We start from the raw sequence: 27,171 nt of genomic DNA, 5'->3' as shown, positions 1-27,171 counted from the left end.
GAAACATCGCAACTCAAGTCAGAGACATCCATGCAGCAGGTGGTTTCCACATACGCAATTGGTCTTCGAACTCAAAGGAGGTCCTACGAATACTAAAGAGCGATTCGCTACTCCCCGAAGCTGTCGAAATTACCGCAACAGAAAAGGTACTCGGCTTATATTGGATGCCGAACTCCGACGTATTCACATTCATCTGCAAGTTCGCCAGGCTGAAGCGCAACGTTTTAGACAGCGACAAAACACCAACCAAACGCGAGCTCTTGCAAGTACTTATGTCAATGTACGACCCACTCGGCTTCATCTCATGCTTTACAATAGAGCTGAAAATCCTACTGCAAGAAGTCTGGAGAAGCGGCATTGGCTGGGATACTGGTTTGCCCGACGCATTGTTACCCAAATGGATACGATGGAAACGGATCCTTACAACAATCGCCGGATTGACCATCCCGAGATGTTATTTCAACAGCAGCGATCAAATCCATGATGTCCAGTTACACACGTTCGTTGACGCCAGCGAATTGGCATACGCAGCAGTCTGCTACCTTCGGATACGCCAGGGGGAAAGAACCTACCTCAGCTTCGTGGCCTCCAAGGCGAAAGTGGCACCGTTGAGTCCACTATCTATACCAAGGATGGAACTGCAGGCCGCAGTTATCGGAGCAAAGCTGAGTAACCGAATCCAACGCAATCTAAGTTTGTCAATTAACTCGAGTTGTTATTGGTCCGACTCAAAGACTGTTCTCAAATGGCTTCGTATGGATCCACGAAAGTTTCAGCAATTCGTCATGCACCGCGTGGGCGAAATACTGGAATTCACAAACGTTAGCCAATGGAACTGGGTTCCAACCAACCTTAACCCTGCAGATCTTGCTACTAAAACAAACAACGCCAATAAATATAAAACTTGGCTACACGGTCCAGACTATTTGCTGCAGGATCAACACGAGTGGCCAAAATGCGATGATTTGGGGCCACCAAACAATGCTGAAGTCAGGCATAACATACTCTTCATCGACAATTCGCCGATGGAGCTAAAACTTAACGCGGAATATTTTTCCGACTGGCGCAGGCTATATCGAGCTTTAGCGCGCTTTATTCTCTACATTGAGAAACTAAAAGCGAAACAAAAGAAGGCATCGCCACCTACAGAGGTGTCTTACGAGATGATTCAGCAGGCACGCACACTCCTACTGCGGCATGCGCAGTCATCTGAATTCAACCCAGAAATTCGCAACTTAACGAGAGGTAAACCTTTAAAAACAAATTCTAAACTCATATGTTTGAATATCTTTCTAGATGAAAACCAGCTCCTACGTACCCGAGGGCGAGCAGAAAACCTAAACGGCCAAAACCAAATACTGCTCCCATATGGGCACCACATTACTCGGCTCATAGTGAATCATCAGGAAATGCACCACACATCCCATGAGACGTGTATTAACAGGATTCGAGGCATGTTTTACATACCACGCCTACGAGTCTTATACAAAGGCATGCGGAAGTCTTGCCAACGCTGTAAAAATGAGAGCGCCATGCCTGTTCCACCGCAAATGGCTCCCTTGCCCATCGCCAGGCTGGCTGCCTACCAACGTCCCTTCACTTACGTCGGTATCGACTACTTCGGGCCCTTCTTGGTTGCTGTAGGACGGCGAAGCGAAAAAAGATGGGGCGTTATTTTCACCTGCCTAACCATACGGGCAGTGCATATAGAACTGGCGTGCTCTTTGGACACTGCATCGTGCATAATGTGCATCCGAAACTTCATCAATCGGCGCGGGACCCCGAGAGAAATTTACAGCGACAATGGCACTAACTTCAAAGCTGCTGAAAAGATTATCTGTGACAAAGCGCAGACGATCAACTTCAACGCCGTGCAACCGGCGTTCGATGACATCAAATGGAAATTTAATCCACCAGCCGCTCCTCATATGGGGGGAGCATGGGAGCGACTTGTTCGTTCCGTCAAGACTGTACTCTACGCAATCTGCCCAGCGAGAAAATTCACCAGCGAGGGCCTACAAAGCGCACTCTGGGAAGTGGAATTCATCCTAAATTCCAGACCGCTTACTTTTGTCTCTCTGGACAGCAAAGACGACGAGGCTATCACCCCTAACCATCTACTACTAGGATCAGCAAGCGGCTATAAACCAGTCTTCGAAACCACACATACCGTACAGCACATGTGGCAAGCTGTACAAGAATTCGCCGATCAATTCTGGCGACGATGGGTACGCGAATACGTGCCAGATTTAGCCAGGCGAGGAAAATGGTTTACGAAGAGACCACCAATAGCAGCTGGAGACGTCGTTGTAATATTGGACGAGACTCTGCCCCGAAATAGATGGCCAAAAGGTATAGTCGAGCAAACAATCCTGGCCAAAGACAACCAGGTGCGTCGAGTGATCATCAGAACTGCCAACGGGACTCTTCAACGGCCCGTGGCTAAAGTAGCTGTATTAGACGTCGGCTGTTTTGGAGCAAAGCAACCCCCTGAAGAGAGCAGCTTTACTGGGGGGGGGAATGTTGCCGCCGAAATTCGCTAACTGCCCAGCAGACCCGACGCAGCCACCAATGGGTTAACCCATATCACTCATTCTCTTTCATTTTCATACTTATTCTTAAGCACCAGCCTACGTGCTGGGAAATTAACCGTTGCATCTTGCGCTTTAAGCTTACATGTTAGGTTCTATGCTTGTTACTAAGCGGCGGACAGAACAGTTTGGTTACAATCGCGAGTAAGGGCGATTAATTTATAGCGGCTCGCTTACATACGGCTCGCTTACAAACGGCTCGCTTACATACGGCTCGCTTACAAACGGCTCGCTTACATACGGCTCGCTTACAAACGGCTCGCTTACAAACGGCTCGCATAATAACGACTCGCATACGGCACACACACCATACACACCCCATTAGCATAAGAAATACACGTGGAAGAAATAAATGAAGTATCACGTGAAAAGTGGAGTGTTTTCTTGTGGGCCCGCTAAAACATCGAACCTTAGCGCCAAACTCAACAATCATCTTTTAGTACAGTGCTCAGTTTTGATGCCATAATTGCTAGGCTGGACTTTACTTACTCGGATAAGCGCCCTGCTTATCTAATCGAACAGGAACTGTCTACTTTAAGACAGGGAGCAACGACAATTCTCAAATTTTATGATGAGATAGAAAAGAAATTGACTCTGTTAACTAACAAGTCCATTATGACCTATGAAACAGATATTGCTGATGCAATAAACGAAAAATATAGAGGAGACGCTTTAAGAGTATTTATATCAGGACTAAAAAAGCCCCTATGCGATATAGTTTTTGCATCAAGACCTACTGATTTACCATGTGCATTAGCACAAGAAGTCGGAGCAAATCATGAGCGTTATACTTTTGCTTCGCATTTTGCAAAGGGTAGTGCTGAAATCCCTGTAAGGAACAGGCAACCAACACAAAAAATTATTAACTCAGATTCAGCTCCAGGTCATCGCAATCCATATTTTTCTAATAGACAACCAAACTTAGGTAGCGATACCAATGTCGTAGCACAGACCAATAGGACCGTGACTGACAACCGGGTATCGCAAAAAAGTAACAGCACGCCGGGTGTCGTACAATCTTTGGGCGAACCAATGGATGTTGACCCTTCCACGTCACGTTTCAGACAAAACACCGCGCACTTAGCCCGAGGCCAATCAGGTAGACAAAACCTTGAAACTCAGCAGTGGGTTAATATCGTCAAAGCTCTAGAACTAATCTAAGAGAAGCCTGACTCTGACGCAGCATACAACGAGCTTGGAGAACAAGAGGTTGCAGAGATAGAAGATGACGAGATTAATTTTTTAGGGGTAGTTCCCTCCTGCCATGGATACGTATATATGTAGGGGGAAAGAAATAAAGTTGCTGATCGATACGGGCGCATCGAGAAGCTATATCAAACCATTACCTATGCTAAAGGGTATACGGCTAGGCGATAAAGTATTGTAAAATCCATTCATGGAACTACCTCAGTAACTCAAAAATGTAAAATTAACTTGTTCGGTGTAACTTCAGACTTTTTTATTCTCCCGAATTTGGCATCTTTCGATGGTGTTATAGGACCTGATCTATTAAAAAATGTTAACGCGACTCTGAATTTCAAAACCAAAGTAATTACTTATGATTCTGGCAGTGAACTTATTCAGTTTTTGGTAGGCCAAGATGTGAGTCATTTACAGTTACAAGCTGAGGCAGTGCCTTCTGCCATAAAGGAACCTTTTCATAAAATGATAAAGCGAAAATTCGGGGTTTTCGCCGATCCTAATGAGAAGATTCCCTACAATACTAATATTGTTGCAACAATCCGAACAAGAGATGAAGAGCCAACACATTTTAAATTATACCCGTACCCTATGAGTGTTAGGTCGTTTGTCAATAATGAAATACAATTACTGCTCGACGATGGCATTATTAGGCCATCGAGATCCCCATACGATGAAAACGGAATTAGGTAGAAACGGTTGGTTATAGATTTTAGAAAATTAAATGGAAAAACAATCGAGGATTCGTATCCTACTCCAAACATCGAAGTCATTGTATCCAATCTGGGCGGTTCTAATTATTTTTCAACACTTCATCTAAAATCTGGAATTCACCAAATCGAGCTAGCAGAGCGGGATCAAGAAAAAACAGCTTTTTCTGTTAGCGGTGGAAAATTTGAATTTTGTCGCCTTCCTTTCGGACTCAAAAACGCCCCCAGTGTGTTTCAAAGGGCCATCGATGATGTTTTGCGGGAACACATCGGAATATATTGCTTTGTTTATATAGATGACGTTATCATTTTTTTAAAAACAATATAGGAACATATTAAACATGTAGAGTTAATTTTATCAAGCCTTTTTGCCTCAAATATGAGAGTATCCCTTGAAAAATCTATTTTGATTAGAAAATAACAAAGTTTTTCACTAGTTCACAAGTTATATCACTGTTCGTGACTTTGGCGTTTGTATGGGAGCTATATGATATAGTGGTCCGATCCGGCTGAATCCGAGACATACAACGCCTGCAGTATATGCAAAATTTCAGCTCGTTAGCTCCAGCGGTATAGGAGGAGTTTGCGTTGATCAAGACCGACGGACGGACGGATGGACGTCGTGCTGATCAAGAATATATATACTTTATATGGTCGGAGATGCGTCCTTCTATCGCTGCACAATTCTGACAAAATTTAATATACCCTTTTTGCAAGGGTATAAAAATAGAAATAACACATTTTTATACATTTTACACCTCCAAAACACAATATATTAACACCATGACTGCATGTATTACGTTATTTTTAAAAAAATTGAGGTGTAGCGCATATCTAACCTACCATCATCATAATTTAAAGAGAATAACATTCAGTTAATACATTGTGACATAAAAAATACAAATATACCAAGACCCAATCTACTTTAAAATACCGCATAGAAATAAATAAACAGTACAGCGCATAAGTAATATGTAATGTACAGGAATTTCAGTTATTTTAAAATTCAACAGATGTCAATTATTTAGTATTTTTGTTGTTGGTATTGATATTCGCTAAAGTGGTGAGAATCGAAATTTAGGTAACCAGCTGATAAAAGAATCAACTAAGTGGCAACGCCACACAGCTGATCGGTTTGTTTTACATTGCTTTACATTATTTTTTTATAAATGGAGTTTGGAAAAACAATAAGAAAAATAAGACAAAAAAACTTATTGGACAGCGTATGTTTCTTTCCTTCTCGTCAATTCCAACTGATCGGACGTATTTGTCCAAGTTTAAATAACCCAATTGGGGAGTGCATCTTAACCCCTACGCGTGTGCGAAAAATAAATTATATGTGTGTGTGTGTTCGAGAGATTAATGTATGTTAATTTCATTGCAATAATTCTCGAATTATTGTACATTTAACTTATGCATTTTCTCTTCAACAGCATCGGAAATAGTTTCCATCAAGTATTGACAATTTTTCTAAAAGATTCGCCTTGCTTAACATTTCATTTGAGACACCTGTCTTCGGCAGACTTGCCCCAGCATTCTCAAATTTCTATGGGTGAACTGTTTGCGTCGGTGTGCGTTAAATATATTTATCTTTTGCCTCGGATGGTATTAAGGGTAAATAAAAGAAAAATTCCCAAAATAGTTTTGCACTTTTCGCTTATCCTGCCACCCATGTAATCCAGACCATACAAGCAGACTCCGTGTAGGATAAAAATATCAAAGAAGCTATGCCGAAGTTTATATACCCTTGCAGTCCTTGGCAACAATATCTTTACATATTGAGATTTCTTTCCCAGCAACTCAATTCATCAATACACAAACGAAACATTTTTCTTCTTCTTCTTCCATCATTCCCTAAGCAAAGCACCGCACGCATACACATAGCGTTGCGTCTGTGTGTGTATGCATGTGCTCTGTTGATTCGATGATGACGTAGTAGGCAGCAAACAGCGCTGCCGGCAGCGCTTAAGCCGATTTATATTGACTGTAACTTGTGTTCTATTTATCCGATCAAATTTGAGGGATCTGAGGTTTTATATCATATTAGAAAATTTCATGCGGATACTCCAATGTTTATGAAAATGTTTCTTCTAGAGCTATATGATATAGTGGTCCGATCCTGATAATTCAAACTTGAAAATTGATGAAAAACTTCCAAAAATAATTTGATACGAAACCATCATGACAACTTACAAAAATAATTATGCCGTTCTATTTGCTAGAGCCGAAATGGGTGAAATCATTGAGTTTTATGTAGTTTTTTTCAACTATCACAGTGTAATTGCTGTAGGAGACAGGTCGTTTACTGAAATCAGGTACAGCTGAATATATCCAGTAGACGGGTAAATTATATTTTAAGAGACAACGACATTTTTACATATGCTTTCCGCTAGGCTATACGTTATTGAAATGCTATATAACTTCATACCTAGCATTTGGGGAAAAATAAAAATTTTAGTCAAAAGAATTATTGAAAAGTACTTTCTATATGGCAACTGTTACACCTTACATTTCGCTCTTAGTAAATGCATTCTGGGTTTTGAAAAAATTTGCAACCAGGAGCTTGACATTTCTCGCAGAGCTCTGGGATTCTGCATTAGACTACAGCGCCGTATAAGCCTTAGCAAAAAAAAAGTCGCAGAGCAAATGGATCGCATCCTCTGGGAGCAAATGCGCGGCAGTTTGCTAAATGCGCTATTACTGCGGCTCATAAAATTAACCGAATGCCTTGTCGTGCCAAACAGCCAAAGCCAATGGCACATATCCCAAAGCAAAGGCTTGGGAAGTTAGGTGCAAAATCTGAAGCTGGTGGCTTTTGTTCGCTTACTATATACTGCTATAACAATCGTCCTGATATAGCTTTACTGTAATCATGTTAAGTCGCTTCTCTTCCAATCCAAGCAGCAGTATCAGCCATCTGGTTATTGCGTCTGCATACAAAAACAATTTAATTTATTCGAGAATGGTTGACCAGTGGCTTTATTGGTATAGAGTAAAGATCTACACCCCAGTGGTTACTGGGAATTTTTAAATTAAACCAAAGAAGTTATAATATGGTAATTTCCAGATATTCAAATAAGGGGTATTGAAAAGTACTTTCTATCTGGAAACTCTTACATCTTACATTTGCATTGCTACTCATTACTCGGTGGCTCAGTGGAGACCCACTAAATCTACAATTCTGTTGTTCTCGAGTTCGAACCCCGACGTAGGTGGAGTTTCTCCTGATGAAGCAATTCGAAAAAGAAGTTTTCGTCGGGTATAATGGAAACGATTGTGGATAACGAATAATTTTTTTTTCATTACTGTTTCCTCATTGAATTATTTTTCTATCATCGTGCAGCTGCACACACGTCTTAAGATTTGAAGAAAATTGAACCTAGACCTAGATTAACTTGATATGTTAAATAATATTGGTGAGATACAAAGCAACCACGTAAGGCATGACATATGTGTAACCACAGTGCAGGATCGTGGATGGTTCGGGCAGCCTTTGGACATGCGGGAAAGTCTCTACTAATGCCTACGACAACAAATGCAGATATATATATAGTTATACATATATAAAGGAAACAATAATTACTATCGAATAATAAAAATGCTTGGTTAAGACAACAAATTATAAATTTTGTCCCCATTTTTTTTAAAATATACTTATTTCATATGAAATAAACTTTCTTGATTAAATATTTTAAGTTTCTTTAAGAAAATTAGAAAAAAAAATCATGTTATGTATATTAAGCAATACAAGTATAGTAAATAAATTCAAAAGAATTAAAGTATGATTTTTTATTGGCCTTTTCTTAAAATAGATAATTCACCGATACTTCGTATGTATGTTGCTACCCATTATAGTTTACAAGATATATATTTATGAATATTTGAATAAAACTCTCAATGACATTATTTGTTGTAAACCAGCATAATCAAGGCGTAAGACTAATGTTGAGAAAACCAACTTACTTTAATCGGTAATGGCAAAAGCTTCCGGGATCATCAGATTCATCAATACTTATAGAAGATTCTTCAGACTCGGAGCATCTCATTGGAGTGTTTAATGGTGAGCTGGTAATATGCCTATTGGCTGATTGTGGACGGCCACCAGATATGGAATTGCTTCTGACACCACTAGTTGAGACAATGTATGTTTGGTGGCTGCTGTCAATAAAAGTTATATTTCTTGTCGGCAAACTATCGCATCTCTCTCGTCCATACCCTTTAAGAAAAATTTATTTCACAATGTATAATAAGTTATTAGCTAAAATAAATAAGTCGTCGCGCCGACTTAGTTGTGAAAGACATTTACTCCTATTTTGAAAATTCTCACATTTATTTAACTAACGGATCAGTGACAAACTCGCTATTTAAGTGGAAAACAACAACACTAATCATGTTTGTTAATTATATGTGTATACATTTCTGAAAGTTTGTGCATGCCAAAGAGTGCATACGAGTTTAATTAATCATGATTAATAATAAACCACAAACTTCCGATTAGCCTCAACATCAAACGAGTCTGGGCAGGTAAAACAGTTGAACAAAGCAAATTATTTACGGGTATGAATGCAAAATGTCGATTCTTTTAAACCAAGTCCATACATGGAGAATTGAAGTATGTAGCACAACAATTATTTGTAAATTTTCAAGGGGGTAAAACATTTTTTTTAATCGTTAGCATTTGAAGAAAGTTGTGTGAAAATTTGAAGTAAATCGGAATAAAACAGACAAAGATATAGAGCTTCAACTGTTTAGCCTTCAGTAAAGCTGTTTAAGTGTAATAAAACTTTAAGTCGATTTTTTGAAAAACAGGATTTTTCAAGTCGGTGAGCACTCTAGCGAGAAAGCCACTTCACCGCTCGTTTTCAAATTTTTCACAAAAATAGTACAAGCAGGTCGTCAAAGGGTTTTAAAAAAAAATTTTTTTTTTTTAGAACTAAAAATTTGTCCGAGAAAAAATTGTTCCGACAAAAACGCTTCTTTATTACTAGCGGATATCTTTTAGCTTTTAGAAGCAATTTAATTTTTTCCGTTTAACCCACCATCGTGCTCACCGCAAACCGTTTTTTTCAAAGAGTCTCAGCAAATGCGCTGCCACGGATTGAAATATATATATACATATATACTTAAAAATTTATTTACAAATTGTACTAGTTTCAATTTTTTTTATCCAACGTACAAATCTAATGCTGTAAACGTCACTTACCATAATTATGGGGAGATGCAGTACTTCTTACATCAAAAACATTTTGTCGCTTGTGTAACACGTTGATTGGTTTAGATGCTTCATTTGCTGATGATGAACGTTTTCTCATAGGTTCAGGAACTAGATCAGATCTTCCACCTGGATAAACGTTTAATACGTTCATGTTTGGTTCAGATTTAGCAGACATCGCACTGTAAATGAAATATAATATGTTAATTGACTAGGTGAATTTTAAAGAATGAAGTTAAATACTTATAAGGCATATGCATACATATAACAAGTAAAGTTAGCAGAAAGTCAATTTTTAATTTTGCAAATAAGGAAGTTATTGATCAAAGTCACTGTTTACCACCGATTGTTTCTATAGAAGCTATATGATGTAGTCTCCAGATATTGATCAAATTTGATACGAACATTACTATATATACAAAACTAACAAATATTCATTTTTATGACAATCGTTTGTTTCCTTTTTTTTGGCAGGGTTTTAAAGTAAAAGTTACATTTTTTGGACGAATTTTAGACTAATTTTTAACTATAAAAAAAACAAAAAATATTAAAGAAGCTAACTACGACTGTGCCTAAGCTTATATACCCTTGCAGTCCTTGGCCATAGTATTTTTACATATTCCAACTTCTTTCTCTGTAACTTACGTTGTATCTGTGTGTGTATGCGTGTGCTCAGCTGCTCTGTGGATTTCAAGCAATGACGTAGTAGAGCTGTAACTTGTGTTCTATTTATTCGATCTGATTAAAATTTGGGATGTGACGTTTTATATCCAAAACTATTATAATAGTGAATCACTGGAATATTTCAAATTCTTCTGCTATTTTTCTTATATAACTATATAATAAAGTGGTCCGATCCTGACAATTTTCATACTTTATCTTCTCCGGGCTATAAGTAATATAAGGTTTTATCCCGATAGTTTTTAAGACGGCAGTGTAAAGTTGATTTGCATAGACGGACGGACATATATCATTGGCACTTGACACTATTAGGAAAAAGTGGATAAAAATAAAAGCGCACACTAACATTCCAAAATTAACATTCATGGAAATAGTACGTCTTTGTATACAAGAGAACAGTTATTTTAAACACAAGGACAAAATACATATATACACAACTAAAAGGAATGCCTATAGACTCACCATCGTCACCAATAATAGAAGAGCTCTTATTTTTAGACAAAATGATGAAAACACTACAGCGACCACCTAGAGTTATGACGAAATATGTAGATGACCTTTTTGCCATAATTAAAGAAGACGAGATCCAAAACACACTTGACAACCTAAATTTATTTGACAGAAACATAAAGTTTACAATAGAGTTAGAAAATGACAACAAATTGACATCTCTAGACGCATCAATACACAGACGAGCAAACGAGCTAAAATTAAACTGGTACAAAAAAACAACAGCATCAAGACGAATCATCAATTTTAACTCTAAACATCCGAAGTCGATGATAATGGAACGAAGTCGATACAACGGATGCTCAACATATCGGACCCAATTTTTCATGAAGAAACGAAGGAAGAAATAAGACGAATTTTAAAGGATAATGACTTTCCAAACCACACCATAAGGACATTACTTAAATCTCACAATAAGAAAACCAATAAAGAGGTTTCGAGAAAACGCTTTATGTCCGTCACATATGTCCCACAACTGTCGGAAAGATTAGCAAACTCGGGTTGCTATGTCACAGAACAAATAGCACATAGACCCAACAACACGTTACGGAGTATTTTCAACAGGACAAAAAGCGAGATTGGTACAATGGACGCGATTGATGCAACAGGACCAATGAAGAAAACTGTAATAAAATGTATATAGGGACCAAATCGATGCTAAAAACTAGACTATCACAACATAGATCTGACTACAAACTTCGTCAACACTACAATGTACATAAAACGGCACTTATGGCCTGTGATGCCAGTGGACATTCCCCAAATTTTGACGAAGTAAACACAATAGACCAAGAACAATATTACAACAAACGTTATACTTTGGAGATGCTGCACATAATAAATACCCCGACAAATATAACCTTAATTATAAGGTAGATACAGACAACTGCGCGCATTTATACAGGCATTTATTAGGGACAATTCAGTGTGTAGCTCAACGTCACAGTGTGCGAACGTGTAAAATAAGTAGGTGTTTCTTGTTGTAACTTAATGTTAAAGATAATCACAATTAAAACTTTTTAACTGTGAGATTGACTCTTCCGAGCTGTTGAGCCAAATTTATATATCTGTTCCATCTAGAAGGATCCGCAATTACACACCGCTTATACTTCTTACTTGCACAACTAACTTTGCTCTGCACAAATATTTTCGTATACTATGTAGTGACTACAACAAACTTCGGCACGTTATCGGTTCCGAAACATCGCTTCCGATAAAAACTGCGCTCTTGTCCTACCTCGCTCGTAATTAATTGTAATCATCTTTATTTTAACCCATCCTGTTTTCTTTTTATATGTAACCTATTATCTTATTACATTTAATTTATTCTATTTATACCATACACCCATAGGGTGAAATGGTATATTAAAGTCGCCAAAATGTATGTAACAGGCAGAAGGAAGCATATCCGACCCCACAAAGTATATATATTCTTGATCATGATCAACAACCGAGTCGATCTAGCCATGTCCGTCTGTTCGTCCGTCTGTCCGTCTGTCCGTCCGTCCGTCTGTCCGTCCGTCCGTCTGTCCGTATGAACACCTAGATCTCGGAGACTATAAGAGCTAGAGCCACCAAATTTTGTATGTAGACTCGTGTAGTATGTAGAGTGAACAAGTTTATTTCAAATTTTTGCCACGCCCCTTTCCGCCCCCGCAATTTAATAAGAGCGTTTATCTCAAAAACTATTCCAGCTAGAGACACCATATTTGGTATGTATATTCGCTTAGTAAATGCACACATTTTTTATGTATACAAATTTTGACACGCCCTTTTTCGCCCCCGTAATTTGAAAAACTTGATTATCTCCCGTATTTTTTTACCTTATGCAATCAAATTTGGCACACTTAAATTTAATATCTAATATCTAGCAAAATACCAAATTTGATCAAAATCGGACAAAAAACAGTCGAGTTATGCATATAAACGTTTTTCCGTCCGGAGTTGGCCGTTGGCTGGTGGGGGCGCTAAGGTGCTCGTATGCTTGAGTGCGCGAGATACTAAGATATGCTAGTAAAAAGTATGTGAAAATGCATTTGTTTAATAAAGTTGAAATATTTGCTTTACTGGTGTATGGTATACCTAAGTCGGCGAGACGACTTACTTACTTCATTCTTTAGTTAAATTTATGTTTATATATCGAATACGCATTTGCCCTTAGGTCGGAGTGGGTAGAGTTTGCAACACTAACTTTACTTAGAGTCATTAGTAACATTCCCGGGCCTGGTGGCATATGGGCCACTGGTTCGTACTGAGCGTTGTACAACTACGTCTATAAAGCATTCTGCTCTCTGACGTGACGGTCGTGTTTTTGCATAGCTCCTGAGTTTTTATTAATATTTATTGTTTTCTCACAATTTTTAATTGTGCTTAGTTTGTTTACGCTTTCACTGGTGTTGTTTGCTTGACACCCTTGTGTTTTATTTCCATAATTTGCCAAATTAAACAGTTTTTTCTTTTGCATGATTAGTGTTTGGTGCATTTAATTTTTGTATTTTTCTCTCTCGTCATTGCTTCTGCAGTTGCTCTCCTCATCGCCCCCATCATACCATCAGTGCTAGTGGTTTTGTTGTTCTCTCTGCTTTGTGCTTGTGCTCAGTTTCTCTCCCGCGTAATCACTTTTGTAAGGCCGCCTCTCAAAGCTCGGCTTATACCTGTTCTTGCGCTCTCTGTTGTGCTGTGCACTCCAGCTGTCTCTTTGTTTTATTTGTAATGATTGATTTTTTATCGATAATTATCTTTGTGCTGTGTATTTAAATTTTTCTATTTATTCTTATATATATATATATATTTTTTTTTTTTTTTGCCTTGTGTTTCTTTTGGCTTTTCAATGGCTTGTTGTCTACCTAATTGCAAGCATTCTGATCGTTTTGATGATCAGTATAGAGCAGGGGTAGGCACAAAGAGAGCCAGCTCAAACTGTCAATGTATGCGTGCGCTTGCTTGTGTGCGTAAGCTGCTTTACACTGTGCGAATCGTATGTGAAGAAACGAATAAAAAAATTAAACTGCAAGTGAAAAAGAATAATTCCGACCTAATTGTTGTTCAGAAACTTAACTATTTCCTTTACTTCTATATTGTTTGGATAACTTTTTATACGAAGGAGAATGGCTATCAGTAAGCCTATTTCGAATTAAATCTTTAATTAATTTCATTGTCGAAAATGTGGATTCGCTTATATTATAATATACTTTTTACCCTATAGGGACAAAATATAAATAATGGCAAAATATTTTTAAAGTTGCCATGTAAGAAAGTGAAGCATTAATTTTTCTGCGTGTAGCTGCGTAACAAAGCGACATAGTACTGCTTTCGTCAAAAGTCAAAAAAAGCAATTGGCGAGCAAAAGTGCCCGCACGGGCTATGGGCGCCTACCTCTGGTATAGAGCAACATCTTGTGGGCTCTGCGATAATCTTATTCACTTAAAATGTGCTGGCCTCAACAGCCGCGACTACGACAAATTTTTGTCTGTGTCTAAGCCTGAGCTTAGCTTAATGCGCTGGACTTGCCCATCTTGTGCCAGCCAGCAGCTTGATTTTAGCCGTATGTACAGGGATCTTCGTTTAAAGTTTCTTTCTTTAAGCAAACTGGCTAAGCAGCTGTCTAACGAGTGTGACTCTAACGTACACTTACTGTGGCAATTCAAGTTAGTTCCACCTTCTGAGAAGTTGCCCAAGAAATGAACCTTTGAGTTGCCTCATAAGCAGTCGCCAGCACTCTCTATTACATCTCCTCCCATCCTCTTCGCCTACACCATCTTCTTGTCCCTGTTTATGCTCTTCTTTTCAGATTGAAGTACGCAGTACTAGCCCCGGTGTACCTCAATCTATGCCTCACGGAAACTCTGATCAATTACAGGATCATGCTGGCTCTCAATCACTTGTGGATTCCAATGCTCCTCCGCCTTCACTAACAGTAGTGCCTCTTCGCAAACAATTATTTATCTCAAGGCTTGCTCCAGATACTTCTGAGTCGTCTATGGCAGCTTACATTGGTAATATATGCCATGCTAAGGGTTTAGTTCAAAAGTTAAAGTTTTCCAGGCCCCGCGAAATCTCCTCTTTTAAAATTACAATACCAAATGAGTATTTCTCAGCTATGGCAGACCCTAATTTTTGGCCAGAGGGCCTAGTTGTACACGAGTTTGCGCCCAATAAGGGCTCCCGTCCGTTGCCTGTCCACCTTCCTAATTTATCTTCTGCTTCAAAAAACTAATAAGGTCTGGTCTTTGCATTCATTATCAAAATGTAAGAGGACTTCTTACCAAGCTCTCGAACCTGTTCTGTGATAGCCAAACCTTTTCAGCTGACATATTAGCTTACTCTGACACTTGGCTTAACTCCTCTGTTTTGGATAATGAAATTCTTTCTAATAACTTTATTTCTTATAGGCTTGATCGTGTTGGCGTGATCGTCGAGGCGGTGGAATACTCATTGCTTGACTTTCCTTAACTCTTCTAAAAGAATCCTTGATCTTTGTTTCGTATTCCACTGTTAGTGCTGTATCACAAACACAGCCCCGTGTGAAACCTGAAGATCCTTATCACCCTACCATTGAAGTTACTATTTCTTACAATTCCGTTACTAATTCATTTAATAAGATCTCAAATTCTCGTCGTAGATGTTTTCGTAAAACAAATTTCAATCTTCTTAACAGCCTTATTTTCTCTTATGATTGGTCATTTCTATTTGAGTGCTGCGATATATATCGTGCAGTGAAGTTTTTCTAGTCTGCTCTTAATTCTCTAATTGATAAATGCGTTCCTTATGTGAATGTCTCTACCGTCTCCAGCGCGCCAGTCTGGTTCACACGTAGACTCTCTAATCTCCGTAACATTAAATCGAGATATTTTAAAGGATTTAAAAAAACTGTTTCGCGACTTGACTATGCAAATTACTGTATAGCCAAATCTCAATTTTGTCTTTTAAACACTCAATGCTACAATAATTATATCGTTCGCTGTAAGGTTGAATTTTATAAGAACCCCAAAAGATTTTATAACTTTGTTAATTCCAAAAGACGCTCTAATGTACTACCTTCCACCTTCAGACTTAATGACCAGACTGCTAATAATGATTCAGGTATTGCAAATCTGTTTGCTAAATTCTTTCAGTCGACTTATTGTACTACTGTTTCGGATCCCACACCCTATCCCCTTTCAATCCCACATTTAAATTGTATGTTTTTTCCTAGTATTACTGAAGACTGTATTATCTCTAGCTTGTCATCTATGACATCTTCCTTCGTTCCCGGTCCTGATAATATACCTAGTTGCATCCTTAAAATGTGTTCGATTTTCCTATCTAAGCCTTTATCTTGGTTATTCTCTATATCGAGTGAGACTTGCAGCTTTCCTGATGTTAGGAAGGGGTCTTTTATTATTCCGCTTTTTAAAAAGGGTAGCAGATCGGATGTTTCTAACTACCTTGGCATTGCCAAACTTTCGGCAATACCTAAGCTGTTTGAGAAAATTATTACGTGTTCCCTTCAACACCTATCCAGATCCACGATTTCTCCTTGTCAGCATGGCTTCATGAAAGGTGGTTCGTCGCTTACCAACCTTTTAGAATTGACTACCCTTGTACACCATGGCTTCCGTAAAAAGTGTCAAACTGATGTTTTTTATACTTGGCTTTAGTAAGGCTTTCGATACGGTTGATCATTCTATGCTTCCCGCGAAACTTAAAATCAAGGGGTTTTCCCCGAAACTATTGGCTTGGTTAAAGTCGTATCTTATTGGCAGAACCCAAAAGGTGTCTTTTCGTTCCTCGTTATCTAAAACTGTTCGAGTTACGTCCGGTGTACCCCAAGGCAGTCATCTGGGTTCACTCTTATTTACATTGTTTATAAATGATTTGCCTTTGGCCTTGTCTCATTCACGCGTGCTCATGTTTGCGGATGACGTCAAGATTTGTTATACCCATAATGATCCATCGTTTTAACAGTACTTGCAATCAGATCTCGATGCGTTCTGTGATTGGTGCCACGTTTATAAAATACACCTTAATGCCTCTAAGTGTTCTTTTATGACTTTGAGTCGATTGTCTCCGTTCCCAGCTCATTACTCTGTTAAGTCTGTTCTGTTAGATTGTGTACCACCATTCAAAGACTTAGGCGTTATGTTTGACCCAAAACTTTCCTTTAATGTTCATATTTCTTCAATTGTCAATAGAGCATGCAAACTTCTTGGCTTCATTAAACGTTGGGCCAAAGAATTTGATGATCCCTATGTAACAAAGGTTTTATACACTTCGTTAGTTTTCCCTACTCTAGAATATTGCTCGCCAGTATGGAACCCGCAATATGATGTTTACCAGCGTAGTATTGAATCGGTACAGAAGCAATTCCTTAAGTTTGCGTTACGCGGTCTTAATTGGGACCCGAGTCTTCGCCTACCTTCTTATTCTGACAGACTTTTTCTTATTAATAAATTTCTCCATAAACTAGTCAACGGCGTAGTCATTTCTACCAATTTACTAGATACGCTATAATTTTGTGTTCCTTCACGTCGGACCAGAAACTTTTTTCCTATTCACCTTAGTAGATGTCTGACTAACTACTCTCTTCACGAACCTTTTTGTGTTTTTCGCCAATCTTTTAACCACCTTTCTCACCTAATTTCTCCTCATCTTTCTGTCACATCTCTTCGCGCTATACTTTTTAATTATCTACAGCGAAACCACTGAAAATATTCTGGACTTCGATTGGCTGCAACTCATCCCTGACCACATTGGCTGTGAATCGGGGCATAGCTGGCACCTTCTGCAAATAAAACACCTCCATCGGGTTGTGAGTTGTGTATAAAGAACTACCTTCTTCAATTGATTATTATCTGTCTTAAGCTTAAGCTTTTTCGTCAACTGCTGTGTCAGTTGACGTAAATAAATAAATAAATAAATAAATAATAATAAAAAAAAAGATCAAAGAAGCTAACTTCGGCTATGCCCAAGTTTATATACCCTTTCAGTCCTTGTCAATAACACTTTTACTATTTGAAATTTCTTTATCTGCAACTCAATTGATCAATACACAAACAAAACATTTTTTTTCTTCTTTTTCCATCATCCATAAGCAAGGCACGCTACGCATACACGTGCAGTTCATGTAGCGTTGCGTCTGTGTGTGTATGCGTGAGCTCTGTTGATTTGATGATGACGTAGTAGGCAGCAAGCAGCGCTGCCGGCAGCGCTTGAACCGATTTATATCGACTGTAGTGACAAGAGGAGCTTGTACAGTGTTGGTTGCTTCAGCTGCTGCTGCAACTGCTGTTGCTGCTACTGCTGTATCTGGCTTTCTAGTTCCCTTGTTGTGGTTCCACCTAAAAAGCTCATTTTTATTTACTCCCAATACTACTTCTATAGAAGTCATAGCCTACATCCTGTGCAAAGTTCAAGCCCTTAACATTGCCCAAAAAAAGTTCCGTTTTTCATATACTCCGGACATTCCGTCCTTCAAAATAAGTGTCTCCCCAGATTTTTTGGCCAAATATGTCAAAAATTTTTGATTGTAAAAGATTGTAAAAGAGTATACAATAAAAAGAACAACCGGCCGATCGATCCGATTAGCCTGTTACCTGCTTCTGCTAGAGGCTCTCTAGACTTTATGTAGATAGTTTAGCTTTTGACTTTCATATTCTTGCCTTTACTAAAACTTGGCTGAAGCCTGATATTGACGATGCTTCAATTTTCCCCTAAATTAATTTAACATATAGACATGATTGGACTATGGCGGTGTTTTGATCGCTGTTGATTCAGCATTCTCGTCTGAAATTGTCCAGTCTTCCAATCAGGAGATTGAATTTGTTTGTGTTCAAATTTCTTTAAATTCTTTTTCTGCCTATATTACTTGTTGGTATATTTCACCACAGTCCGTTTTGGGAGTATACATTCATCATTTGGAAGCCATTCAACTTGTTTCCTCATATCTCTCTGACAAAGACTTGCTCGTTGTTTTGGGAGATCTTAATTTATTTGAGATTGCCTGGACCTTATATTATTTATTTCTTTATTACTGTTGCCCTGTTTAATAAATGGTCTGCTTGAGTTGTCCCCAACTGAAATAAATTCTGTCCGGAATAGTCGTGACAGATCACTAGATCTGGTATTTGTCTAACATTGTCCCCAGTGAGATGTTTCCAGGACTGATCCCTTAGTTATCCCTGAAAACAACTTTCATACAACTCTGGATGTAACCATTGACCTTCCTTTTGGGGTTATGTCTCGACATAATAACTCGATGCCTCCAACCCGATGTTTTCGCAAGACAAACTTTACTAAACTTAAAAAACTCTTGTTAACTAATGATTGGACATATCTGTATACTTGCACGGATAAGGACTCTGCCATTTCTGTCTTCTATAAAACTTTTGAGTCGTTCTTTGATGTTTGTGTCCCGCGTGTGACTCAAGGATGGTTTGATAGACCTCCTTGGTTCTCACGTGAGTTGTGTAACTTGAAGAACGTAAAATCAAGATGTTATAAAAGATTTAAAAAATCCGGTAAAGCATCGGATTTTTCCCTATATGTAGTTGCTCGATCAAATTCTATGGTGCTGAATTCACATTGCTATAAGGACTATCTTCAGCGATGTAAACTTAGGGTTTCTCGCGATCCTAAGCAATTTTATAAATTTGTCAATGTTAAACGTAAGACATCAGTGCACCCGTCTTACTTGTCTTTCGAAAACAATAAAGCCAGCACTGAGGCTAGTGCCGATATGTTTGCTGAGTTTTTCAAAACAACTTATTCCTTTTCGATTTATCAAGCAAATCCTCCTTATCTTCGTCTTGCGTCTTTCGTCTTATTGCATTTAAGACCCTGTGTTTAATGAAAGTTCCGTTCTTAGCGTGCTCAGTTCTGTCAGTATATGCACCTGGACCTGATGGAATACCAGGCTGCGTATTAAGGTTTCATCAATATATCTATTTATTAGAAATGCTTAAATTAGCCAATTTAAGCATTTTGTAGCCACAAATGTTTACAAACATTGAAATGGTAAGAACAAAACTAATCTCATCTCTCTTTTTTTCAAGGGTATGTTGTAGTGCGTCTTTGCAGTTCTTTGTTTTTGTTTTGATGTGTTTTCGTTGGTTTTGCATGTTTTGCTTTTGACATAATTATTTTTTTCTTGTTTAATTTTGTTTTGCTAGGCTGTTCTTATCAGTGCAAACTTTCACACATATTTAACAAGGAACTTATGCAGAAAAGGAACTTAAGGAAAAGATTTTTAATTTTGTGCAAATTATTGAGGACAATGGGTATACTTCAGACCCAGGTGAACTTAAAAATTGTGTTACGTACAGTTGCAAAAATTAGATAGAGTATTGGCTGAAGTACAACCGCAACAAAAGTCAAGTTTTAAAATGTCAACGCACATGGCTAGATGGAAACATATGCAAGTCGGGGACGCCCCAAAAAAAAAATGTATCGAGTGTTAGAAAAGGATAAAACAACGAAGAACTTCCGAAAAAATATGACAAATCCGCAGCTTCTGCGTAAGCGGACGTTGACGATACTATGCACAGTAAGTTCAAGTGGCCCCTACGACACCAGGACAAAGCCTGTTTCGCGCGAGCAGATAACTGCCCACCTCCCACCCGACCGACCGAGGGGTGCAGCCGTATAACGCACGGCACGAATCGCGTGGACAAATACACAATAAAAAAAACAGACAAACAAATAATACTATAGCTATCTATTAAATAAATGGGATAGGATAGATGTTTTAAGCATATTAATAGAAAACTCTGAGCCGATTACAGGGAATACAAAGTTGTAATCATAGCAGAGGACCCTAAAAGGTTCATGCATGGCATAGGTAGAAGAATAACGACTAAGGGATAAAGGTATCAAAGGATGTCTACTCCGTCTACATGGTACCGACAGATTTACCTGAGCTAATAACTCAGGCGAGTCGATATCACCAATTAGGAGCTTGTGCATAAAAATAACACCAAGCATAATTCTACGGTTAGTTAGGGAAGGAAGGTTAATCAAGAGAAGTCTACTAGAATACGAAGGCAAATTGACATTGCGATCCCAGCTTAAGCCACGAAGAGCAAATAGCAAGAACTGCTTTTGAACGGATTCAAGTCTAATCTGGTGCGACTCATATTAAGGTGACCAAATGCAACATCCATACTCTAAAATAGGACGGACAAGCGAAATAAAAAGAACTTCAGTTGTATAGGGGTCGTCAAATTCTTTTGACCATCTTTTAATGAAACCCAGAACACTCATGGCCTTTGCGACCGTGGTGGAAATATGGGTGTTAAAATTTAACTTATGGTCCATAAGTACGCCCAAATCATTAATATTATTTAGACGTTCTAAAGGACTTTTGTTTAGAAAATAAGTCACCAATAAGATTAAACTGGCACCAGGATTGAAAGTTTTTAAGATCAGCTTGTAGCTGACTAAATGAATCTGTATCTTTATAAGTAAGACAAAGCTTAACATCGTCAGCATACATTAGCACACGCGAATGAACAATGACTGATGAAAGATCGTTAATGAATAATGTGAAAAGCAGAGGGCCAAGACGACTACATTGAGGTATTCCAGATGTCACAGGAATGGAATTGGAAAAAGAAGACTTAAAAAGTACCTTCTGTTTTCTATTAGTTAAATATTCTCGAACCCAAGAAAGGAAAAGAGGCGGAAACCTAATGTCGTTCAGTTTAGAAAGTGATAGAGTATGATTAACAGAATCAAAGGCTTTGCTGAATGACATCAGTCTATATGACATCAGTTTGTTTAGCATTTTTTAACCCTTTGATAATGTAGTATGTTCAGTAATAAAATAATAATACCCGACGCAATGTAATTTATTCTACATATAAAAGCGTCATATGCTCACCACCTGATAGTGTATACTACCTGTTTACATAGTGACACTTTGTCGCTATGCATAAACAAGGCGAGCGCATAATATATACAAATGTAATGCGACCCCACTTATGTGTGGCTGACCACCAGCGTGGGATCTGCCCCGTCACCATATTCTCTAAGCCTTATGCGCCTGCCAAATATATATGCCATATGCATGTACATACATACATACTACGATCTCTCGTTCTGCTGCCTCCAGCGGCAGAACTTATATACTTAAAATTTCTTACGATAAGCACAAGAACATTTTTTAAATAAAATTCATTCGGTTTTTACCGTCAAGATTAAACGCAACGATTATTTAATTGTCTTATTTCTACATGGCGACCGAGACAAGTGTCACGATAATGGAACTTCAAGTGGAATATATTTAATTATTATATGTATAATTCAATACAAATTCAATTCAATAATCAATTGCCGCAGCAGAAAAACAAAAAAATTTTGTGACTCATTTGTTTTTGTATGGAATTAAAAGCATATTTCTTAATGACGATGGCCAACACGGAGCAACAACACTCACATCAAAAACACAAATATGGATGAGTGGGAATAAGAAGAGCTTTTGTTGTTTTATACTACTAAACCCCACACCGTTTTAAACCAACAATCTTATAAAAACAGAGAATTCAATTGAACATTTTAAGCAAGAAAAACAACAAAAAACACACACAAAAACAACAAGAAGAAAACAGGGAAGAATGCAATGCAAACGACGTTAACATTATGCCTGTGCCGCCGACGATGGCCTAGCTTTTGACAATGCCGAAAAATTCTTAACAAAAGAGTCCATAGCTGCCATGGTTAAGAACTGTGAGCATGAAAGGCTAAAAATCGTGCTAGAAGCTGGTAACTTCCACACTTTTAATGATGCAATGGGTAAATATATCCATTGCAGCACTGAAATGACTGGAAGTGCTATCACAGTACTATTTCAGCGCGGACGAAGTAATAGAGGAGGTAGTTACTACACTCAAAGAGGTAGAGGCAATGGTAACTACAACTCCTATAGTAATAACAATTACTACAAAGACAGAAAAAACAATAGAGGAGGACGAGATTATAGCCGAGGTAGTTATAACTCAAACCGAAACAACAACCAGAACAGGAACGGCTATAATAGTAATAATAGCAATAATGTCCGAATTACCCAAAGCGACCAGGGAAACGGACAAGCTTCTCCAAATGCTCAAAATTAAAAAATAAAGTCTATTCTATTAACCTAAGTCTTAATAATTTCGTATCATTTAAGAATGTTAAAACAAATATGAAAATAGCATTCTTAATTGATACCGGTGCAGACATTTCTATAATAAAAGAAAATTCTGATGTATTCCATGACATACATGTGAGTTATGTCATTATATTTGTTAACATTATATTTGTAATAGTTTATTGTACATAATATTGACTGAAATGTTTAAATTGAGGTGTAGTACATATATTTCTTTGAGAATAATAATTGATTTCACAACTGCCAAATGCTCTCGTAACTCGTTTATATCTTGCCCGTTCTCGACGACGACTGCCCTTCGACTCTCTCTCTTAGCAGGCCTCTCACTCTCAGCTGCTACACGCCTCATCAAAATAGGGGTAATCTGAGATCAGTGTGCCCATCTCGTCTTTACACTCGACCCTCCTGATAATCGTCTTCTGACTCAGAAGACAGCAAATCGCCAAAGTCTCATATAGTCCACGCTCGTAGTTGTCATCATTGGCCCTTCACCATTGGTCGCTTTCTTTACATCGTACCGGCCGTTGCGCTTAGCTTTGAACACTTCATAGGGTCCCAAAAACTGACTTGTCAATTTACGGCCCGCTACAAACTGCGTTCTCTTTATAGCTACCATATCGCCAACTTGGTAGATAGCTTCGCCTTTCCTGTTCTTATCATAATTCCTCTTGTAAGTCGCCTGCGCCTTCTATACTTCAAGAATGTAGCTATGCCTCTTCGAATCTGAACTGATCTACTTGTTCCTCCTGTAATATATCCAGCAAACGGTCATCTATATGGTTACGCATTCTCGTTCCAAACAGGACTTCAAAAGGTGACACTTTCGTTAATGCATCGTTGTGTTAATAGCCTTCTGTACTTGAGAAACCCCTTTATACCATTTCGTGGGTTCATCTGCTGATATTTTTCCGATAATAGACAGGATACAACGGTTAACTCGTTCGATTTGGCCATTTCCCCTTGCTACTCCTGTGGTTGACAGTACATGCTCTACATCGTTTGATCGAAGGAATTCTTTAAAAGCGTTTGATCTGAAGGCCACCCCTCTGTCACTTATGATCCTCTCGGGAAATCCAAAAATGTCTGTCCATTCGTTGAGTCTTTTAATTACTTCTTGACCTGTGGACTTCGTTGGAAACAACCATACAAATTTCGAAAAACCATCTACCATTGCCAAAATGAATTTGTACTGCTTGGAGGTGCTGTCCATGGGTCTTAAATGATCCAAATGTAAAGTATGTAGCGGTGTGTCTCCTTTGGTTATACAATGCAAATATCCTTCTTTTTTACCCAGCTGTTTATTATGTACTATACATTTTATGCAGTTTGCAATCAATCCTGATACTTTACTTTCCAAATGCGGTATCCAGTACTGTTGGTGGATAGCGTGCATTGTCTTGCGCGTCGAAAAATGTCCAACCTCGTGCGATCGTTGTATTATCTCGCGTTCCATTAGCTTTGGTACAACCAATAACTCATTACCTTCAACTTCTTTGAATAGCAAACCACCTTTCACGTTGAAGCTTTTATATGGTTGCTGCTTTAGTACCTCTATAATTGCGATAATATTATCATCTGTCTGCTGTGCCTTCTTTAAACGCGCTGTTATTTCGTCTTTTACTACTAAGCACGACTGCGGGTAACGGCTTAAACAGTCCACGTGCTGCATCTTAACTGCTGATCGGTGCTCCACGCTCAAATTGAAATCTTGTAGATACAATATCCATTGCGCAACTTCCCTTGGGATGTCCAGCTTTGACGTAGTTTGCTTAAATGCAATGCAGTCCGTCACCAATTTCACCGGGATCCCTAGCAAATAATGTCGAAATTTTTTTAACGCCATATATGCTGCCTTGACTTCAAGAATGTAGCTATGCCTCTTCGAATCTGCTTCAGATGCTTTCTTACTCCAAAAATATATCGGATGTAAATTGTTGTCAAATAGCTGAAGTAGTACCGCTTCAAATCCGTCTTTTGAAGCATCCGTGTGAAACTTTAGACACTCGTTTGCTGACTTAGCATATACTATAATGTCATCCATATATAATTATATATATATAATAGAATGAAGCAGGAGAATTACGAAATCCAAATGGCGCTCTATTAAACTCGTATAATCCTTCTCTAGTAACAAACGCTGTATATGATTTGCTAGATTCCTCTATGGGCACATGGAAGAATCCATTTTCCAAATCCATAGTCGTATAAAAGCTTGCTGCCTTCAATTTCTCAAGCACTTCATCCATTAAAGGAACTGGAAAGCAGTCTTCCAAGACCACGCTGTTTAGCTTCCTGTAGTCTACACAAACCCGCAAAGTATTGTCTTTCTTCTTTACAACTACAACTCTGTTAGCAACATTCAAAGTGGATTTGCGCACTATTCTGTTTTCTTCCCACTCATCAACTTGATTTTTAACAGCTTCCGCTTCTGGTGCCGACAAACGACTGGGTGACTGCCTAAATGGGATTATTGCGCCATCTGGTACAATTTTTAACTTTTTAATCTACCTTCTCTGCATCATTCAGCTGATAGCTATCCTGTATCAACGCTTCGACTTGCTTTTGATATTGCGGTGGGGCCGAATAACTACATGAGATGTCAAAAACATTGTACCAATTGTCAGCATATTCTTATTGCGATTTGGTGTCTTCGACCAGGCTCATAAATGTATATCCACGCTCATCGATCGATACTCTAAACTTCTCCACAAAGTCGTATCCCAAAATAACGTCACAGTCCATAGTGTTGCTCTCCACTACCAAGAATTTTTGCTGCGTCTTTAGGTTATCTACGTTGACTTCTGTCTCGAAAAAGCTTTTTGCTTTTGTTTGGGTTTTGCCTAGGCCGCAGAGCATTAAGCAACTTTCTTTTAAATCAATCTTACCCAAGTATTTTAGAAAAGAGTTCTTTACAATAGTGACATCTGAGCCCGTCTCGATCAAACCGTCAACATTTACGCCATTCAACGAAACCGACTTGACCCGTTTTTGTATATTTATTTTACGAACAGCTGGTAACTTTCTGGGGCAATTAGTTGAAATATGTCCACTTTCATTACAACTAAAACATTTTCTATCCGCACTATTACAGTCTTTACGCTTGTGCTCACTGTAACCGCAATTAAAACAATATTCTTTCTTTTTAATGTTTTCCACTTTTGCAATAGACGTGATTTTACGATTGTTTTTCTCAATATTATCAAATTTTTTTACATGCTCGAATACACCATATTGCTCTTTTAATTCTTTTAGCGATTTACAATTGTACATTGAGAACTTGAACTCGCTTTTAATATTAAGCCCATCAACTATGTACCGTATAACCGCCGCGTCTTCGATTTTTCCAGCACTAGCAATTTTTCTCATATTTAGCATATATTCATGAAACGATTCACCAATGTGCATTTTACGATCGCGTAACTGTTGATGTAGGTCAGCTCTACTCAAATTTGACTCGAACTCACAACATAACATTTGTCTCAAACTCTGAAAATCACTCACTGTTTCTGACTCGAGATATAACTGTGCCGCACCACTCATTTTATTTCTCGCTTGCACATACATCTGCTTGTCTGTGAGCTCGTAAGCTTCGGCATTCTGCTCAAAGTTCTCAAACCATTTCTCTACCGGTACACTGTAACCGTCAAACACACATACAACTTTTTCGAAATGCTCAGGGTTTATTTTGACTTCTGCATACTTTCTCTCATCTGCTTCGATTTTAAGAGAAAACATTTGTTTTAACTGTTGCATCTTTATATCTAGATCTCTGGGATCACTTTTTTCTACGTCACTAACTTCTTTTACTTCCATAATGTAGTGTATTTACATAGTCGCCTATCATTCATACCTAAAGTATAGCTCAACTTGTAACACTTAGTTGCAAGCATAAACAATCTTCAATTGTTTGTATATATGTATGTGCAGGCATGCACATGCATACATACTGATTATGCATATGCGTAATATGAGCTAGGGCTAAGAGAGCGTGTGACCGCTGAGTCAGCACTTTGGCCGCCCAGACTGTGAGCGTCCAACTATGTGAGTACACTCGCTCCGCACACACCCCCCCCCCCCCCCCCCCCCCCCCATTCCATTTGTAGCTGCCGTCCAACGGCAGCATAAGAACAGATATAGGCTAAG

At 38.4% G+C, this 27,171-nt stretch overlaps 1 protein-coding gene across 5 annotated transcripts in view; it reads right to left on the bottom strand.

Annotated features, from left to right (window-relative positions):
- The window catches only part of LOC6652608 (insulin receptor substrate 1), a 169,464-nt gene that overhangs the window by 48,088 nt on the left and 94,205 nt on the right, over window positions 1-27,171 (bottom strand). For all 5 annotated transcript variants that reach the window (XM_047012987.1, XM_047012986.1, XM_047012988.1 and 2 more), the window contains exons 5-6: window positions 9,705-9,895; window positions 8,465-8,717 (exon numbers count right to left, since the gene is read on the bottom strand). In XM_047012987.1, the coding sequence (XP_046868943.1) occupies window positions 8,465-8,717; window positions 9,705-9,895 (444 nt within the window). The remainder of the gene's footprint in view (window positions 1-8,464; window positions 8,718-9,704; window positions 9,896-27,171) is intronic.

The sequence above is a fragment of the Drosophila willistoni genome, unplaced genomic scaffold (genome assembly GCF_018902025.1).
Source record: "Drosophila willistoni isolate 14030-0811.24 unplaced genomic scaffold, UCI_dwil_1.1 Seg492, whole genome shotgun sequence".
NCBI classification, from domain to species: domain Eukaryota; kingdom Metazoa; phylum Arthropoda; class Insecta; order Diptera; family Drosophilidae; genus Drosophila; species Drosophila willistoni.
The sequence above is the reverse complement of the archived record's forward strand: the minus strand, read 5'-3'. Positions and strand labels throughout refer to the sequence as shown.